Source organism: Pleurodeles waltl, chromosome 8, assembly GCF_031143425.1.
Source record: "Pleurodeles waltl isolate 20211129_DDA chromosome 8, aPleWal1.hap1.20221129, whole genome shotgun sequence".
Classification (NCBI taxonomy): domain Eukaryota; kingdom Metazoa; phylum Chordata; class Amphibia; order Caudata; family Salamandridae; genus Pleurodeles; species Pleurodeles waltl.
In genome coordinates this window covers 1,403,002,601-1,403,016,756 of record NC_090447.1, presented here as the reverse complement: position 1 = coordinate 1,403,016,756, position 14,156 = coordinate 1,403,002,601, and the positions used below count along the sequence as shown (strand labels likewise).

General features: G+C 42.4%; 1 protein-coding gene across 3 annotated transcripts in view; it reads left to right on the top strand.

Annotated features, from left to right (window-relative positions):
• The window catches only part of PATL2 (PAT1 homolog 2), a 261,206-nt gene that overhangs the window by 48,761 nt on the left and 198,289 nt on the right, over positions 1 to 14,156 (top strand). For 2 of the 3 annotated variants that reach the window (XM_069203212.1, XM_069203211.1), the window contains exons 3-6: positions 1,970 to 2,072; positions 5,025 to 5,377; positions 9,852 to 9,923; positions 10,458 to 10,532. In XM_069203212.1, the coding sequence (XP_069059313.1) occupies positions 1,970 to 2,072; positions 5,025 to 5,377; positions 9,852 to 9,923; positions 10,458 to 10,532 (603 nt within the window). The remainder of the gene's footprint in view (positions 1 to 1,969; positions 2,073 to 5,024; positions 5,378 to 9,851; positions 9,924 to 10,457; positions 10,533 to 14,156) is intronic. The other variant, XM_069203213.1, reaches the window with a different exon arrangement.

The window sequence follows — 14,156 nt, the reverse complement described above, 5'->3', positions numbered from 1 at the left end:
GTGTGTGTGTGTGTGTGTGTGTGTGTGTGTGTGTGTGTATATATGTGTGTGTGTGTGTGTATATATATATATGTGTGTGTATATATATCCACGCACGCAACCTCGGCATCATCCTGGACCCGACCCTCTCCATTTCACTGCAAATCAATGCTCTAACCTCCTCGTGCTTCCACACACTCCGCACCCTAAAACAAATCCTTCAAATGGATTCCCCCAGAGACCAGGAAGACAGTCACCCATGCACTCATCAGCAGCAGACTAGACTACGGTAACACCCTCTACGCCGGCACCACACTCAAACTCACACGCAAACTCCAAAGAATCCAGAACACAGCCGCACGGCTCGTCCTTGGCCTCCCCCCGCCACGAACGAATCTCACCACACCTCAAATCCCTTCACTGGCTCCCCATAAACAAGAGAATCGCATTCAAGATCCTCATCCACGCACACACATCACTCCACAACACCGGCTCAACATACCTCAACGAAAGAGTGACCTTCCACACTCCCACTCGCAACCTCTGATCAGCCAACCTCGCCCTAGCCACAGTCCCCCGCATCCAACGCACCACCACAGGAGGCAGGTCCTTCTCCTACCTCGCCCCCCAAAACCTGGAACTCCCTCACCACCAACCTCCGCAAAACCAATGACCTCCTGCTGTTCAGAAAGAACCTCAAAACATGGTTGTTCGAACAGTAACCCTCCTGCAGCCCCCCCCCCCCCCTCCCCCAAAAGAGCCTTGATACCCTCACGGGTGAGTAGCGCGCTTTAAAAATCTTTTTGATTGATATATAGATATATAGATATATAGATATATAGATATATAGATATATAGATATATAGATATATGAGATACACCTAATTTTATGATTATGTGTAGCTGGAATATAGGTTATATAATACATTGGATCCTAAAAATGGAAATTCACAATTATTTAGTTATTGAAGTGCAAATGTATATATCCTAGCCCTTCATTTGAATTGTGTGCTCTTACTGTGTTGTACATTTTTTTTACTTGTCTTTACTTTTTATGCTCCTCTCCCTGGCAAAAAGAAATAAGGTTAAAGGTATTAGTTATCAGTGGCTGTTTAGCAGTTATTTCAGCTCAGCAAGATCTTTCCTAAGGTCTACATGCTGGTGCTGGATTACTGTTCTTTTTAGACTTAGCGATTTCATAATTAAATTTAATTTTCAAATACATTTAATTAAATGTGTAAAATGCATTTTGTTTATTTCTCCGAGATTTCATTAAAACAAGCCGTTTCTGAAACGGTCTTTCAACCTTTACATGCAAAGGATAAACACATAATCTGCTCTTCAAAAATAAACTTGCCAACAACTAAACACCAGGTTTATTTCTGCACTGTTTTGACATTAGTCACAAATATCAGCCCCGGCTGGATATTCCTGCCTTTTACTGCAACTGTTTACAGAGGTATACCACCCACTGATCTAACCCCACTTCACCACATTACAGTTAAGCCTTTTCTGTTTGTTTACAAACACCTGATAATCAAGGAAGCTTGGGAGGATAAGTTTTCATTGCAGAGATTGAAGTATCCTGGAGAGTCGGTAACACCGCAATCTCACCTTCGCTATTGTTTGGTTGTCCCTGCAGATTGGGTACAAACCCAGTTATTGCCAAGTGAATGGGTCTTACCTGTCCTTTGGTATGGTTATATTTGTTGATCAAAGATTAAATCCGAATATAACAATCTTGCCCGTCACTTTGAATTGTTGAATTTTATGGTGTGATGTTACAAGAATATCATTCAAACTGCTATGTAGTATTGTAGTAATCGTAAAGATTCATGCCACTCTTTCACCATGTTTAAGGTAATTACTCAAATTGCCACATTCTTCCAGTTTTGTTGGCAAAAACAATTCATACTGTAATTACATGTCTTTCTCAAAAATGTTTTAAATCATTGTCTTAAAGTGATTGCATCCACTCCTTTTCTTGTAGCTCCCAGAGGATTACTATTTGGCAGATGAAGGGCCACTGCTGGAGGAAATGGCAGAAGAAGATGAAGAGATTGACTTGTACAATGAGGTGACATTTGGCCTTGGTAAGATAGTGTATTTTTCTCACAGTGGAAGGCGGGTGATAAGTCTCCAAATCTGAACTTAGACTTTGATGCCCACCTTATGGCTGATTTTGTTTTGGGCAGGTTTCTCTGCTAGTGTAATAAAAGGAACTATATTTAATCTGGCCAGTATAGGAGCTTTCCTTTTCTGGAGAACATGTCTTTGATAGAGGGAAATAATGTGAGCTACTGTGCTCTTTTGTCTTGTATTTGACTTCTCTGGTAGTGCTGTGCATTTGCTACAATGGTCTTCCATATTTGCGGTCAAGTGAGCCTAATAAAGATGTAAGCAAAGCCCTTGGTGAAGATGTGATTAGAGCACAAGAGTAGCATGGACCCTTTAGGTCCATTCTGTAGAAACCTTTAAGAGGCAAACAACTCCTCCTCTTTTTTTTTTTTTTTTGATCCTTGCAACAGAAATCTCTTTACGCTAGGGTAAAATGGAGGATATGTTGCCCACATATAAGTGGCTGCAAGGAGGGGCACCAGGTCCCAGACAACCATGCCAGGAAGTGTTGGTAACTGCTACTGCTGGGGGCTGGATATCGCTGTAAAGTGTTGCCCAGTTTCCCACCTTGCAGGGGGAGGACGATGGGGAGAGGGGAGATTCGGAGGTGCGACTTTGTGAGGATGCAAGGAGAGACTCCAGGACCCAAACAGCAATGGAGAAGGAGTCCCTGACAACCACTGTTGCTAGGGGCTGGACATTGTGCTATAAAGTGCTGCTCCGTTTTCTGCCTCACCTCTTGTTCTATCAGTGAAGCTAAAATTGGAGTAAAGATGGATTCAGTTGTTCCAGGGGCACGTATTGGTCAAATGGGGCAGTAATTGCACCTGTTGCTAGTAGAGCAAAACTAGGGCACTGTCAACCAATCTAGAGTTCCCTGCTGGATAAATGGAAGTATCTAAATTTCACTTACAGAAAAGTAAATGTGCTCATCTTTCAACTTGAGAACTGGATTGAAATCTTGGTTTTAGCCCTGGACTAACATTCATATTTTCTTGATGAATCCCTTTCTCCCTGTGCCTCTAAATGTATGTTCATTAGCTCCTGACTACAGATGGATACTTCTGCAGTGTGTGATGTACTAAAAATACATTGTGACATTGGTACATTAAAACCGAAAAATTAGTGCACTGGCTGACTTTACTTAATCAGTGTTGGGCTTAAACTGGAAATCATTAGGTCTCACATGTGTGTGATTTCTAAAGCTGTGTAATCAAAAGTCTTTAAAATGAAAGTTCAGACTTTAAAATAAGAACTTTAGCAATAGACTTTCAAATATACATTGCTAAAGTATATCCCATCCAAAATTATCTAACTACATGAATATAGTCCTATTAATAATAACAAAATTTAAATAAATTAGCCACATTCTTTCACATTTCTGTGGGGCTGTGTGTTACACTACGGCAGGAGTTATGATAGTAATTTATTTGGTGGGGGAGTGCTTGTTGGTGGATTATGTGCATGGCTGTACTTTTGGAGTCTTATTGGCAGTGCCTTTTTTAATAACCTGCATCTTCTCATGCTACCATAATAAGACCAGGCATGAAATTGTTAAAAATAATTGGTTGTTCTTTGGCCTTTAAGCTAACATGCCACCAATTAATGTTTGAGGTTTTTAGATCTTTTGCCCCAGTTGAAAATATTGTATCATTGGGATGATTACTTAAAATGGATTACATGATTATACATAAAATAACAATCAGAGCAGACACCATTTAAAAAACAAATCCTTTGGTGGAATGTGACCATGACTTGTGGTTGTCGTATTTTCAGCACTCTGAAGTGTAACAAGGGTTTATGGAAGTACAATGAAATTCACAGTAAATAGACCAGGTGTCTCCAACTAGTGGATTGCGAGCTAGCAGTAGCTCCTAGACCCCATCTGAGTAGCTCACAGCCTGGTGTTCATTTTTTAGATAAGCACAGGTTCACATTTTTCCTTTTAAAGTTAAGGGAAGGCGGTGTTTATTTTACATTAACATCACCAGCCTGCAGATAGCAGGGCCTGATGAGAAGCTGTGCTGGAGTCAGATTTATGACCCATGTCACAGAGGTGAAGCATTGAAGCAGTAAGGTATTTAACTCTTAAGTAAAAGTCCTTGTCAACTCTGTATTGGAAGTGAGAACAAAATGATGTTTCTCAATGCCTTTAAATTGGAGAAAATGAAAAGTTACCTTATAATTAAGTTAAATTTTCATTTAAATTTTCTCAAATTATTTTTTAAAATGTTGCATTTACAAACATTAGGCCTGTTGCTCCCTGTGGCCATTAGAACACTGTGCGATAATTATAACTGAAAAATACATAATTTTTTTTTAAATGAGAGAAATTTAAAGTGCAGAATTATGTTTCACATTTTGAACATTTTTGCACTTTAAATTTCTCCCATTTAAAATCATGGTTGTGCGTTTGTTATACTTGTAACATCGCCACATATTGCAAAAGGAATGCCCTGTGCCACAAGTACATGACACCGGTTCTCAGTTACCCAAACACCTACATCCCATTCATATGCACACGTGTTCCTACATCCCCAAAGACCACACACTCACTGACACACTTGGTAGCCCTGTCATAGTGCCCCTAGTCAAAGTATTTTGTTCCAACCATAGTATCTGGCTCTATGAACATTAGGTTTAAAGTCAAGCAAGTTTGGAGTGAGGATACCTGGTAATGATGCAAAAATTGTTTAGCCTTCAGTAGCTCAAGATTTTCACTGATCAGAAGTAGCCCTTTACAGAAAAGGTTGGAGACCCTTTATATAGATACTGATGTAATTTTTCATCTGTTTACATGTTGCAGAGGGGAAGCCTGTTTAATTTGCCCAGCAATTATTTCGGTCTTTCTATTGAATGTTAATTTTTGCTCCTTGATCTAGTGGACAAGTGCTTTGTTTCCTAACTTAAAGTACATTATTTTTAAGATCAAGATTCTGCAGATGAGGATACTGGAAAGACAATGGAGTTCATTCCTGAAACTGCACAACCCTATTCAGAAACAGAGATCCAGAATCATTCTGCAGCAAAGCCTGAGGTGTTGGTTGAAGTGGACTCAACTTCTTCGTCATCTTCCTCCTCTTTGGAAGATGAAGATGAAACTGTGATAGACAAAAAGCGAAAAGGCAGGACTGAGGATGAAGTAAAAGTCAAGACCGAAGATGAAGCAGAGCTGAAAGTGGTGTTGAGTGACACCCAGGAGGATGAAGATAAACTAGAGGAGTCTGAACTTGGGGATCCTGCTGTTATGAAAGCAATCAATGGAAAACCAACACTTGAGGTAAGCTAGTAGGCGTGGCACCTTCATGGTTTCAGTTATGGATTAGAGCGCATGAGTGACTAGGCTTAGCACATTAATCTTCCTGCTGATCAATTTGAACTTGATGTAGAATGGTGGCAACAAATTTGGCCTCTTTCAAAGTGTGAATAATTTAATATTGGAGTTGGTATCTGCATTGTTCCTAATGTATACTTTAGCCACTATCAAAGCTAGAGTAAAACTGGCACATTTCCCTAATATCTTGTGTTCTGTGGGTGTTCCCGATTGGCATAGTACATACATACATATAATGTAGTGCACATTGCTAGTGGGAGAATTTGTATTGCCGACGATTGTTTAATATCTGAAATATAATATAAATTAGGAGAGTAATACACTTAAGTTGAGATGTTTCCATATGTGAGACAAATACATTACAAACTAAATCTACTGTAACCACAATCAATGTCAAGTCTCTTATTAAAATATTTGGTGTTTGTGGATTATTTTCTTAGTTACCTCACCACATTTAAAATGACTGTTGTCCACCATACTGGTTGCACTCGCGTTCCAGAAAATGGAAGTCACAAGTAAGGGTTCTCTGTACAATTTACGGAGCGATGAATTGTTTATGTCCAGTCAAGCTTTAATCGGTATATTACGATTGGGGAGACCTAGGAAGTTCCAAACGGTAGGAATACCTGAACTAAGTTGAAACAGTCCAGCATATGGTGGCAGGGAGATCTCTTTGCCAGTGTCTGTAGAATGGGGCCAGTGATGATTGCTTTACCTTCTCCACCTATTGGGGGCAGCTAAGGTCCCCAGTTTCTTTCTAGTGGTTCCGTGGGCCTGCACCGCGCACCCACACCAGGTAAGTCTGGTGAGGCTCGTGCTGTAAGGTGAGGCAGTCACAATCAGACTTCAGTGGCTTAGGGGGTGGGGTGTTTGGGGAAGGTGCATCTCCTTTGGGCTCCCGCGTTGCCTGAGCTTGGGCCGGCAGGTGCTCAAGCGCAGGAATCTGTGTTTGCAGGGATGACACATGCCAGGTTTTCCAGGCATCTGGTTTCTAAGACTGCAGCTGTAGAGGACGCTCAGTCCAGTGGCTAGTGCAGAGACGCTCAGGGCCCTTCCCGCAGCCATGCCAATATGCCGTTTTTCAGACTGAAAGTCCTCGCTTGGTTCTCTGGATGCCAGTATCGCTGGTGTGTTGCCCGTGCCAGGATCTCTGAACACCAGCTTGGAGACCGTAGCTCTCAGCCAATTAGCGCCTCCACGACACTCTACTCCCGGGCCACTTGCGCTCTGCATCACAGCTCCAGCTGCTCCTAGGTTGGCGCTGCTCTCTCGTGGTCATTCCTCTGGGGTAGGAAGTTCAGGGGTGTTCTCAGGGCTGCCCTAATGGGCCAGTGGCTGGGATGGAGAAACCAAGAAGCACACCCTACCTGACTGCCATCTTGACCACGCCCCAAGAATTGTAATTTAAAGCCCTCTAATAGTAAAGTCAGATTATAAGACCCAATTCTGAAAATGACACTTTTAGAAAGCTGGCTTTTTCATGTCTTTACCATATGGTGCCTAATGCCTGTATTCTGGGGCACATAACTTGGTGTAGCTGGCAGTTGGTTTTTGTGTACTGCTCTCGGACAGTGAGACAAAGGGCAATAGGTGTTGGCAGTTTGGGCACCACTGTCTTGATGAGGGGGAGGAGATGTCACAAACCCACTTGAACATCACAAAGGCTGTGCCGAAGCTTGCTCACAAGGGGTTTGACACTAGCTTTTTGTAAACCCAGACAGATTGGGGCCAGGACAGAGATACAGGAAATTACAAACACATGAGGGGTGAACGCCTCAAGAACCTTCTGCTTCAAAGCGTCATAATATATAAAACATTGACCCCCAGACCCAACTCTTGAGTACCCCTCTGTACCTGTGGAAGACTCAGAAGGACTGCTTTGCTGCCCTGCCAGAAGGACTGCTACTGTGTTGTGAAAGGAACTGGACCTGCATCGTTAATTCAGGACTACCAGAGTGACTCAAGGGCTAGTAGGCTGGCTTCCTGATCAGAGCCCAAGGGACAGAAAAGGATTCCACCATTTTGAATCCAGCACCTGGACTTGGACTCTGTCTACAGAGTCTTGTTCCCCCACCCCTCAAATGGTACCACCCCAGTCGTGGACACTTGGAAGTGCACCTGAAGGTGCCCTCCCAGCCGTGGTCCTGTGAGCAGAACTGATGCAGTGTGACTCATCCCAGACAGCTAACCTCACATCGCAGCCGCACTCTCCTTGGAACCAGTGCATGACGCATCCTCAACGTAGGCTTTTGCATCTCAAGCCGCTCATCGACGACATCCTTGACTATGACACAGGACTCTGCATCGTAGCTCCTCAGAACCACTAGTGTGCGACACATCTTTGTGGGATTTCCTAACACTCCACAAGTCAGGATTTAAGAATTTGTTCAGATCACCTAATTTGGTACCTCTATCCTGCCCGTCCTCCATCGTGTTTGGCATGAACTTGTCCCAGTTCAGCATGACCAGATACCCACAGTTGGCACTCTGTACTTCTAGGCACTAATTTCACCTAAATCTTTAAAATTGCATATCTCCAGTTCTGCTGATTGGATTGTCGTTTTGATCTCAAATAATTTAATACATTTTATTCTTTTTAAATTGGTGTGTGGTTTTTCTTGTGTTGTGTTTTCACTTTATTACTGTTTGAAGTGCTGCATAAATGCTTTACACATTGCATCCAAGTTAAGCCTGACTGCTTTGTGCCAAGCTACCAGAGGGTTAAGAACAGGTTAATTTGGGATTTGCTTGTCTCTTACACTGACCATGACTGCGATTGATGCTTGATAAAGGTTTCACCCCCACCCCGCCCAAGCTGTAGATCAATTTCCAACATACAGCGCTAAATCCAAAAGCCCATAGTAAAAGCTCCTTAATAGCTCGTTTGCACTTTTGAGGGCAGTGTGCCAATAGAGAAAAACATCTTAGTTTGTCACTTTTGCGATCAGCTTTTATTTTGGATTGGATTTGAGTGACATGGGTATGCCTTTTACTGAATAATTTTAAATGTATTCGCTATGTTGATTGTGGTGATAGTACATGACACTAGCACTTTGTTAGCTTGCCTGTGCGGCAGAGTAGCAAGATTCACTTGAACCTTATTTATTTCTTGTATTCTTAGTTTTTAAATTTTTATTTAATAAAGCTTGCCAGCACATCGAAATGTATTTCTTCGATTGGTTCTAATTCAGGATTGACCTTATTTTCAAGTGATATCCAGGCGAAATTTTTATTGACTTGCAAAATTAGGGAGATGAAAAGTTTAAAAAAGAATACAGAATGTAAGTCATTTGTGAAGTGTTTTACCTGGCTTTCAGAGAATGTTTCTCCTATTATCCCTTGACTTATTTGTATTGTGTGACTTGTAAAACTGAAACAATACGGTACAGCAGATGTGAACATTACAAGCAAATTCAGAGTGTCCATATGAGAAAAATTAAAGGATGTGTGAAGTTGATCACTTCAGAATAACCTATTAAGTTTCGTTATTTCAGATTTTTCTGCTATGGTCACACATGTCTACTTCACTTAAAAGGTAAAGGAACAGTAGGGCCTAGAACAGTGGTTCCCAACCTGTGGTCTGGGGTTCCGCGAAGCCTTCTCAGGGGGTCCGCGAGAGCCGAGAAAATTAACATATTGACAAATTAGGTCCCCAGCTTCCAGTAATGACTCAGGTGGGGGTCCCCAGGTTCTAAATATGATTCAGTGGGGGTCCCTGGGTTCCATTAATGTTAAAGTGGGAGTCCACAGAAATCAAAAGGTTGGGAACCACTGACCTAGAACACTCATTTGGGGGTCATTTTGTTATGCTTTACTTATGACAAAGTGCCGAGCAAAAGATGCGGAAGAAAGCAATCTGTGACTAACTGAATTGAAGAAGTAGTTTTATATTTATAAAAATAGGTCTAAAAAATAACTGCTCTCAGAAAGTGTTGGAAACTCTTGTGGATGTTTAAATTGAACACATTCCTTCCCATGTAGATGCATAAAACAAACATTATTCCATATTAAAGTCCACCTATATTTAGATTGGAGGTACCTAGCACATACCAGGTGTAATGCTACAGAAATGTGTGGGAAGCGATGGTTGCTGGATCTGTTGCGTCTTTGCTACATAATCTATAACCTTTGTTTTTTCATTGCCAATATATAATGTTTGGAAAGATAGTTTAGTAAGAAGGTAAGGGTGATCTAATACTTTAAAGGCACATTCCTTTTGGAGACCATTCATTTAAAAAGCAAAGTCTCAATCTAAAGTTCCATGAGACCAGTCACAGAAATTCTCAGATTGTGCTGCTCCGGTGCAGTACTGCCCCTAGAAGTTCTCACTGCAAATCTGGTTTAGTTTTATTATTTTCCCGGTTAGGCTTTAAATTGAGTAGAATGTTAATTTTTTTTCTTTGTTACTTTTGCATTGTAGAGTTTGGATAGTGCCGTTGTCGATAGTGGGATTGGCTCTACCTGGGGTGAGATTGATTCAGAACAGGATTTGGTGAGTACCATTTTAACCTATAGGCAGCGCATGTTCATTCTAAAACACTACCAGTCTTTTTTCTAATGAGCATTGCACAGAAGTTAGACTGGTTTAAAGATTGAGCTGAATTAAAAAAAAATGCATCTTAGGAGGAAAGGAAAAGTTATATTTTCAGTCTTTTCTAGCTCACCTGTTACAAATGCACAGTTTTCTCTTAGGTACTGTATACTCTGTTATCTTACTGTATACTCCAGATAATAGTTTTTCCCTAATTGTTGGCTCGCCAGTCAGATTTGCCAGATACCAGCCTGGTTACTTTGCACAGAATGCATCTGCAGGAATGCAAGAACATTTCTGACACTCTGGGGATGAGGGTCACACAAATATAAGTAGCTCTGAGGTTGTGAAGTGAGGTACTCATGAATTTCTCTGGGATGGGTTTCTTATTTGACGGAATTCATTGAAAGATTCTACCAGTGCTGTACTGCCACTCAGTCCATTTCCCACTGGTTTCTATTAATGGGAATTGCGTGTTTTTATTCCTACCATCAGACTGGAATGGATTCCGGGTTGTGGGATACCTCTCCCAGAAATATTCCCACCTCCGTAGCACGCCAGATTCTAGAGGTAAGGCTATAACTTATCTGAATAATGTTACAATAAAAATTACTAGATTAGTTTGCAGTTATAAACTGATTTAGATTTTTTTTCATTGATGGTAGTTTTATTTGAAGATCGTGTATGACGTAAAATTACCTTTTGGGCCACCAAAAGGTGTTTTATTTCTGTTTTGTGCTTTGCTGCACCCAGCAAAGCTGCCAAGCAGTTCAGTACAGTAGTAGGTATATTACAGCAATTTAAGTAACAGAAACTATTGGCAGATGTAAACCCATAACTAGATGAAAGCTTAAAAAAAAAAAAAAAAACACTCCATATCATCCTCTTTCCTTTTTCCCACATCTAGATCCGGGATTGTCTCTGTACCATTTATTAGTTCTTGCTCCAACTAGTTAAACTTTTTCCACCAAACTTTGATTAGCCTTACACAAGTACATACACATCAAAACAGATTCTACAATTTTACAGTCCATGATGGTTTAAAAAAATAAAGTTTGGAGTGGGAAATAGATTAATCTTTAGCAGGATTGATGTGGTTGTTTAAAAATTTATATTGGTGTCTTAAGATGTCTGTGTGGGATATTTTGTAATAACCTATAATATATGGGGATATTTAATTTGACACTACATCCAAAATTGGTAGGTGTGGTGCTTATCTTTTTGCAGATGTCTATTGCAGCTGATTTATATGGCGGTAGGCTTAAAACATGCCGACGTCTGAGACTGATCCAGCTTTTGGGTATAAATAAGGGAGTCCCACATGAGCCTTTATTTCACATGTACAGGGTGGTTTTAGAGTTGTCGTGCCCAGACAGGTTGACCATTTATCGCCTGGCAGGAGTTTGATGGGTCTAGGTCAGTGGTTCCCAACCTTTTGATTTCTGTAGACCCCTACTTTAACATTACTGGAACCCGGGGACCCCCACTGAATCATTATTGCAGTCCGGGGACCTCCCCCGCCACCCCATCCACTAGGTCATTACTGAAAGCTGGGGACCTAATCTATTAATAATATTTAATTTCCTAAGCAGTCGCGGACCCCCTGAGGAGGCTTCACGGACCCCCAGGGGTCCCTGGACCACAGGTTGGGAAATACTGGTCTAGGCTGATCACCAGCCCAGCCATCAGCTGCAAAGATGTGGGACCAGGGAATCCTTGGTGAAAGCTAGTCCCTCAAGTCAACCTAGTGCTGTTGCTTTTAGTAGTAATTTCCTGAGGAAATCTCTGCCAGGTTTGGATCTCCAGGATGAGACTCCTCTTGCTAAAGCTAGAAGCTCAATTCTTCACACATTTTGTACAGGAGCTCATCACAAATCCCACATCCTGCTGTAAAACTGTAACCAAGCATACTCTGCCAATCCACTGCCATGATATAGCCTACGGTACAGCCTACTTATCACCTACATGTGACTTACGCAAGATTCTGGCAGTGCACTCTACTCTTCATTTATGCATGTTGTGATGCCCCTCCCTCACACCAGCTGCAGCACTCGCTGTAGGGCTTGCAGGGACTACAGGTTCCCAATGCCATATGGAAAAATGACATCTAGTCATCAACCACACTTTCACTTTTCCCTGTAAGGTCAGCATTCCTAAGTCGAAACCTCTCCAAGACATGGCAAATGAGGCCTAAGTTGATAAACCCTTCCATTGGTGTTGGAAGCAAAAAGAAGGAAATGGCCTAACTGTATGGGCCTGGCTGGTTTTAATAGCTGCCTCTTTCTGTGTTCTTTCACAAAACGTTTACCTTGTATGTCTTTGTGAAAACAAAGGTAAATTGGTGCTGAAAGGTAAAGGGATGTGGCGAGTAGTGGAGCTGGTTCCCTATATATTAATTGTAACATGATTTGAGACCATAAACTGTTCATTTTCTTTTTAACCTTTTATTTTCATTTTCAAAATAACAAGCATTAGCAGTGACAGTGGCACACATTTCTTCACATAGCATGTTTGTAGTGTCTTTAACAATGCGTCATTCTTCAGGAATACAATCAGTTGACTCCACACCTCCGAGATAAACTCATTACGTTTTTATCCAGGACATCCCACTTACATCAGGAGCGCAGGCCTATTCCCGCTTTAATATGCCACACTCTGGTCCTGCAGAATCATTATCACTGTCGGAAGACTCCGCGTCTGCACATGGTCTCAAGAAGGATTCACACACTGCCGTCCAGGCCACCGCATCTCCCAGTCTTTCATCCCTCCTGTTTTTTTTCTTCATACGGGTCTCCTTGGCTAACGCCCATTCCACCACCTCTCTGCGCCAGTGTGCGATAAAGTCCCCTGGGGGTCAGATATGTTTTATGCAGAAAACTATAATGCGTTAACCTAAATTGGGCATTGCACAAGACCGTGCGTGTTTGTCCACATATGCTGGACCATTCACTATCCTCTAATGGGGATTTCCAGCTGTAACCCCAAGGCAGCTTGCGCTCTGTCCAGCTGCCCTAACGTGTCTTCTGTTATTGCTTTATATAGTTGTGCAATCAAATGACGACCCCCTCAGCACATTAGTAGGACCTCTAGTGCTTGCGATGTCTGTGGTGTAGCGGGGTACGTGGGCCAAATTTGTCTGGCCTTTTCCACCAGTCTTGCTTGATGGAGGAAAAAAAAATCCCTGGCCTAGTCCAAACCTGTCACAAGCTTGTTAAAACGTAGTAAAGTATTCACCTTTGTATAAGTCCCCCAACTGTATACATCCCCTGTCCCTCCGGGCCTGAAAGACACATTGGTCTTCATCTGACGTACCGGTGCTACCACAAAACCACTTCCACACACCGCTGCCAAGTACTTGTAATGTGGCGAACTATATATGGGATCCTTCCCTCTGCTCTAGCTCCCTCCATTAATGTCACTGGGAGGTGTTCCGCGGACACCAAATCAGCGACCAGCTGCTTTTACCAAGTGTCATCCTCTGTGGGCCACTGTGCCTCATGCTGCAAGTGCGCTGCATAATAGAAGAGGTAGAGTATAGGCACCTTTAATCCCCCATCTGTGCAACAGTGTGTCATTGTAGTCCACGGCACCCTACTACGACGTCCCGCCCACAACCATGATGTGAGTCCTGAGGTCAGTTATTTAAATACCCTCTGTTTTATAGATCAAAACAAGTTCTGTAATATATACAGACCCTTGGGCAGTAGAACCACCTTGGATACCACCAATCTTCCCACGAGTGAGAGCGGCAGTGTGTTCTAAAATGCTACAGGCTTTCTCAGTGGGTCAACCACTTTGCGATGCAATTGCTGCGCTTCGGTGTGCATCCCCAAATATCTGAAGTTGGTAGTCACTCAGCGGAACCCCAGCTCCAGGAAACGATCCAGCGGCGCGGTAGACGCCGCCGCCAGTGGAAAGATGAGTGACTTCCGTTTGTTTAAACGTAGACCTGATATGTCCCTAAATGCCTCCAGGAGTCGCAACAGCCTTGACAGTGCACCGCGTGGGGACGATATGTAGAATAGAGCATCAAGCGTAGATTGAGATCTTATGATTAACCTCACCTAACTTCAAACCTCTGTCCCCCCCCATATCACGGTGCGCCCAAATGGCCACGGGCTCGATAGCCAGTGCGAACAGGAGGGGCAACAGTGGATAACAATGCTGGGTGCCCCTGCTCACCCTCCACACCTC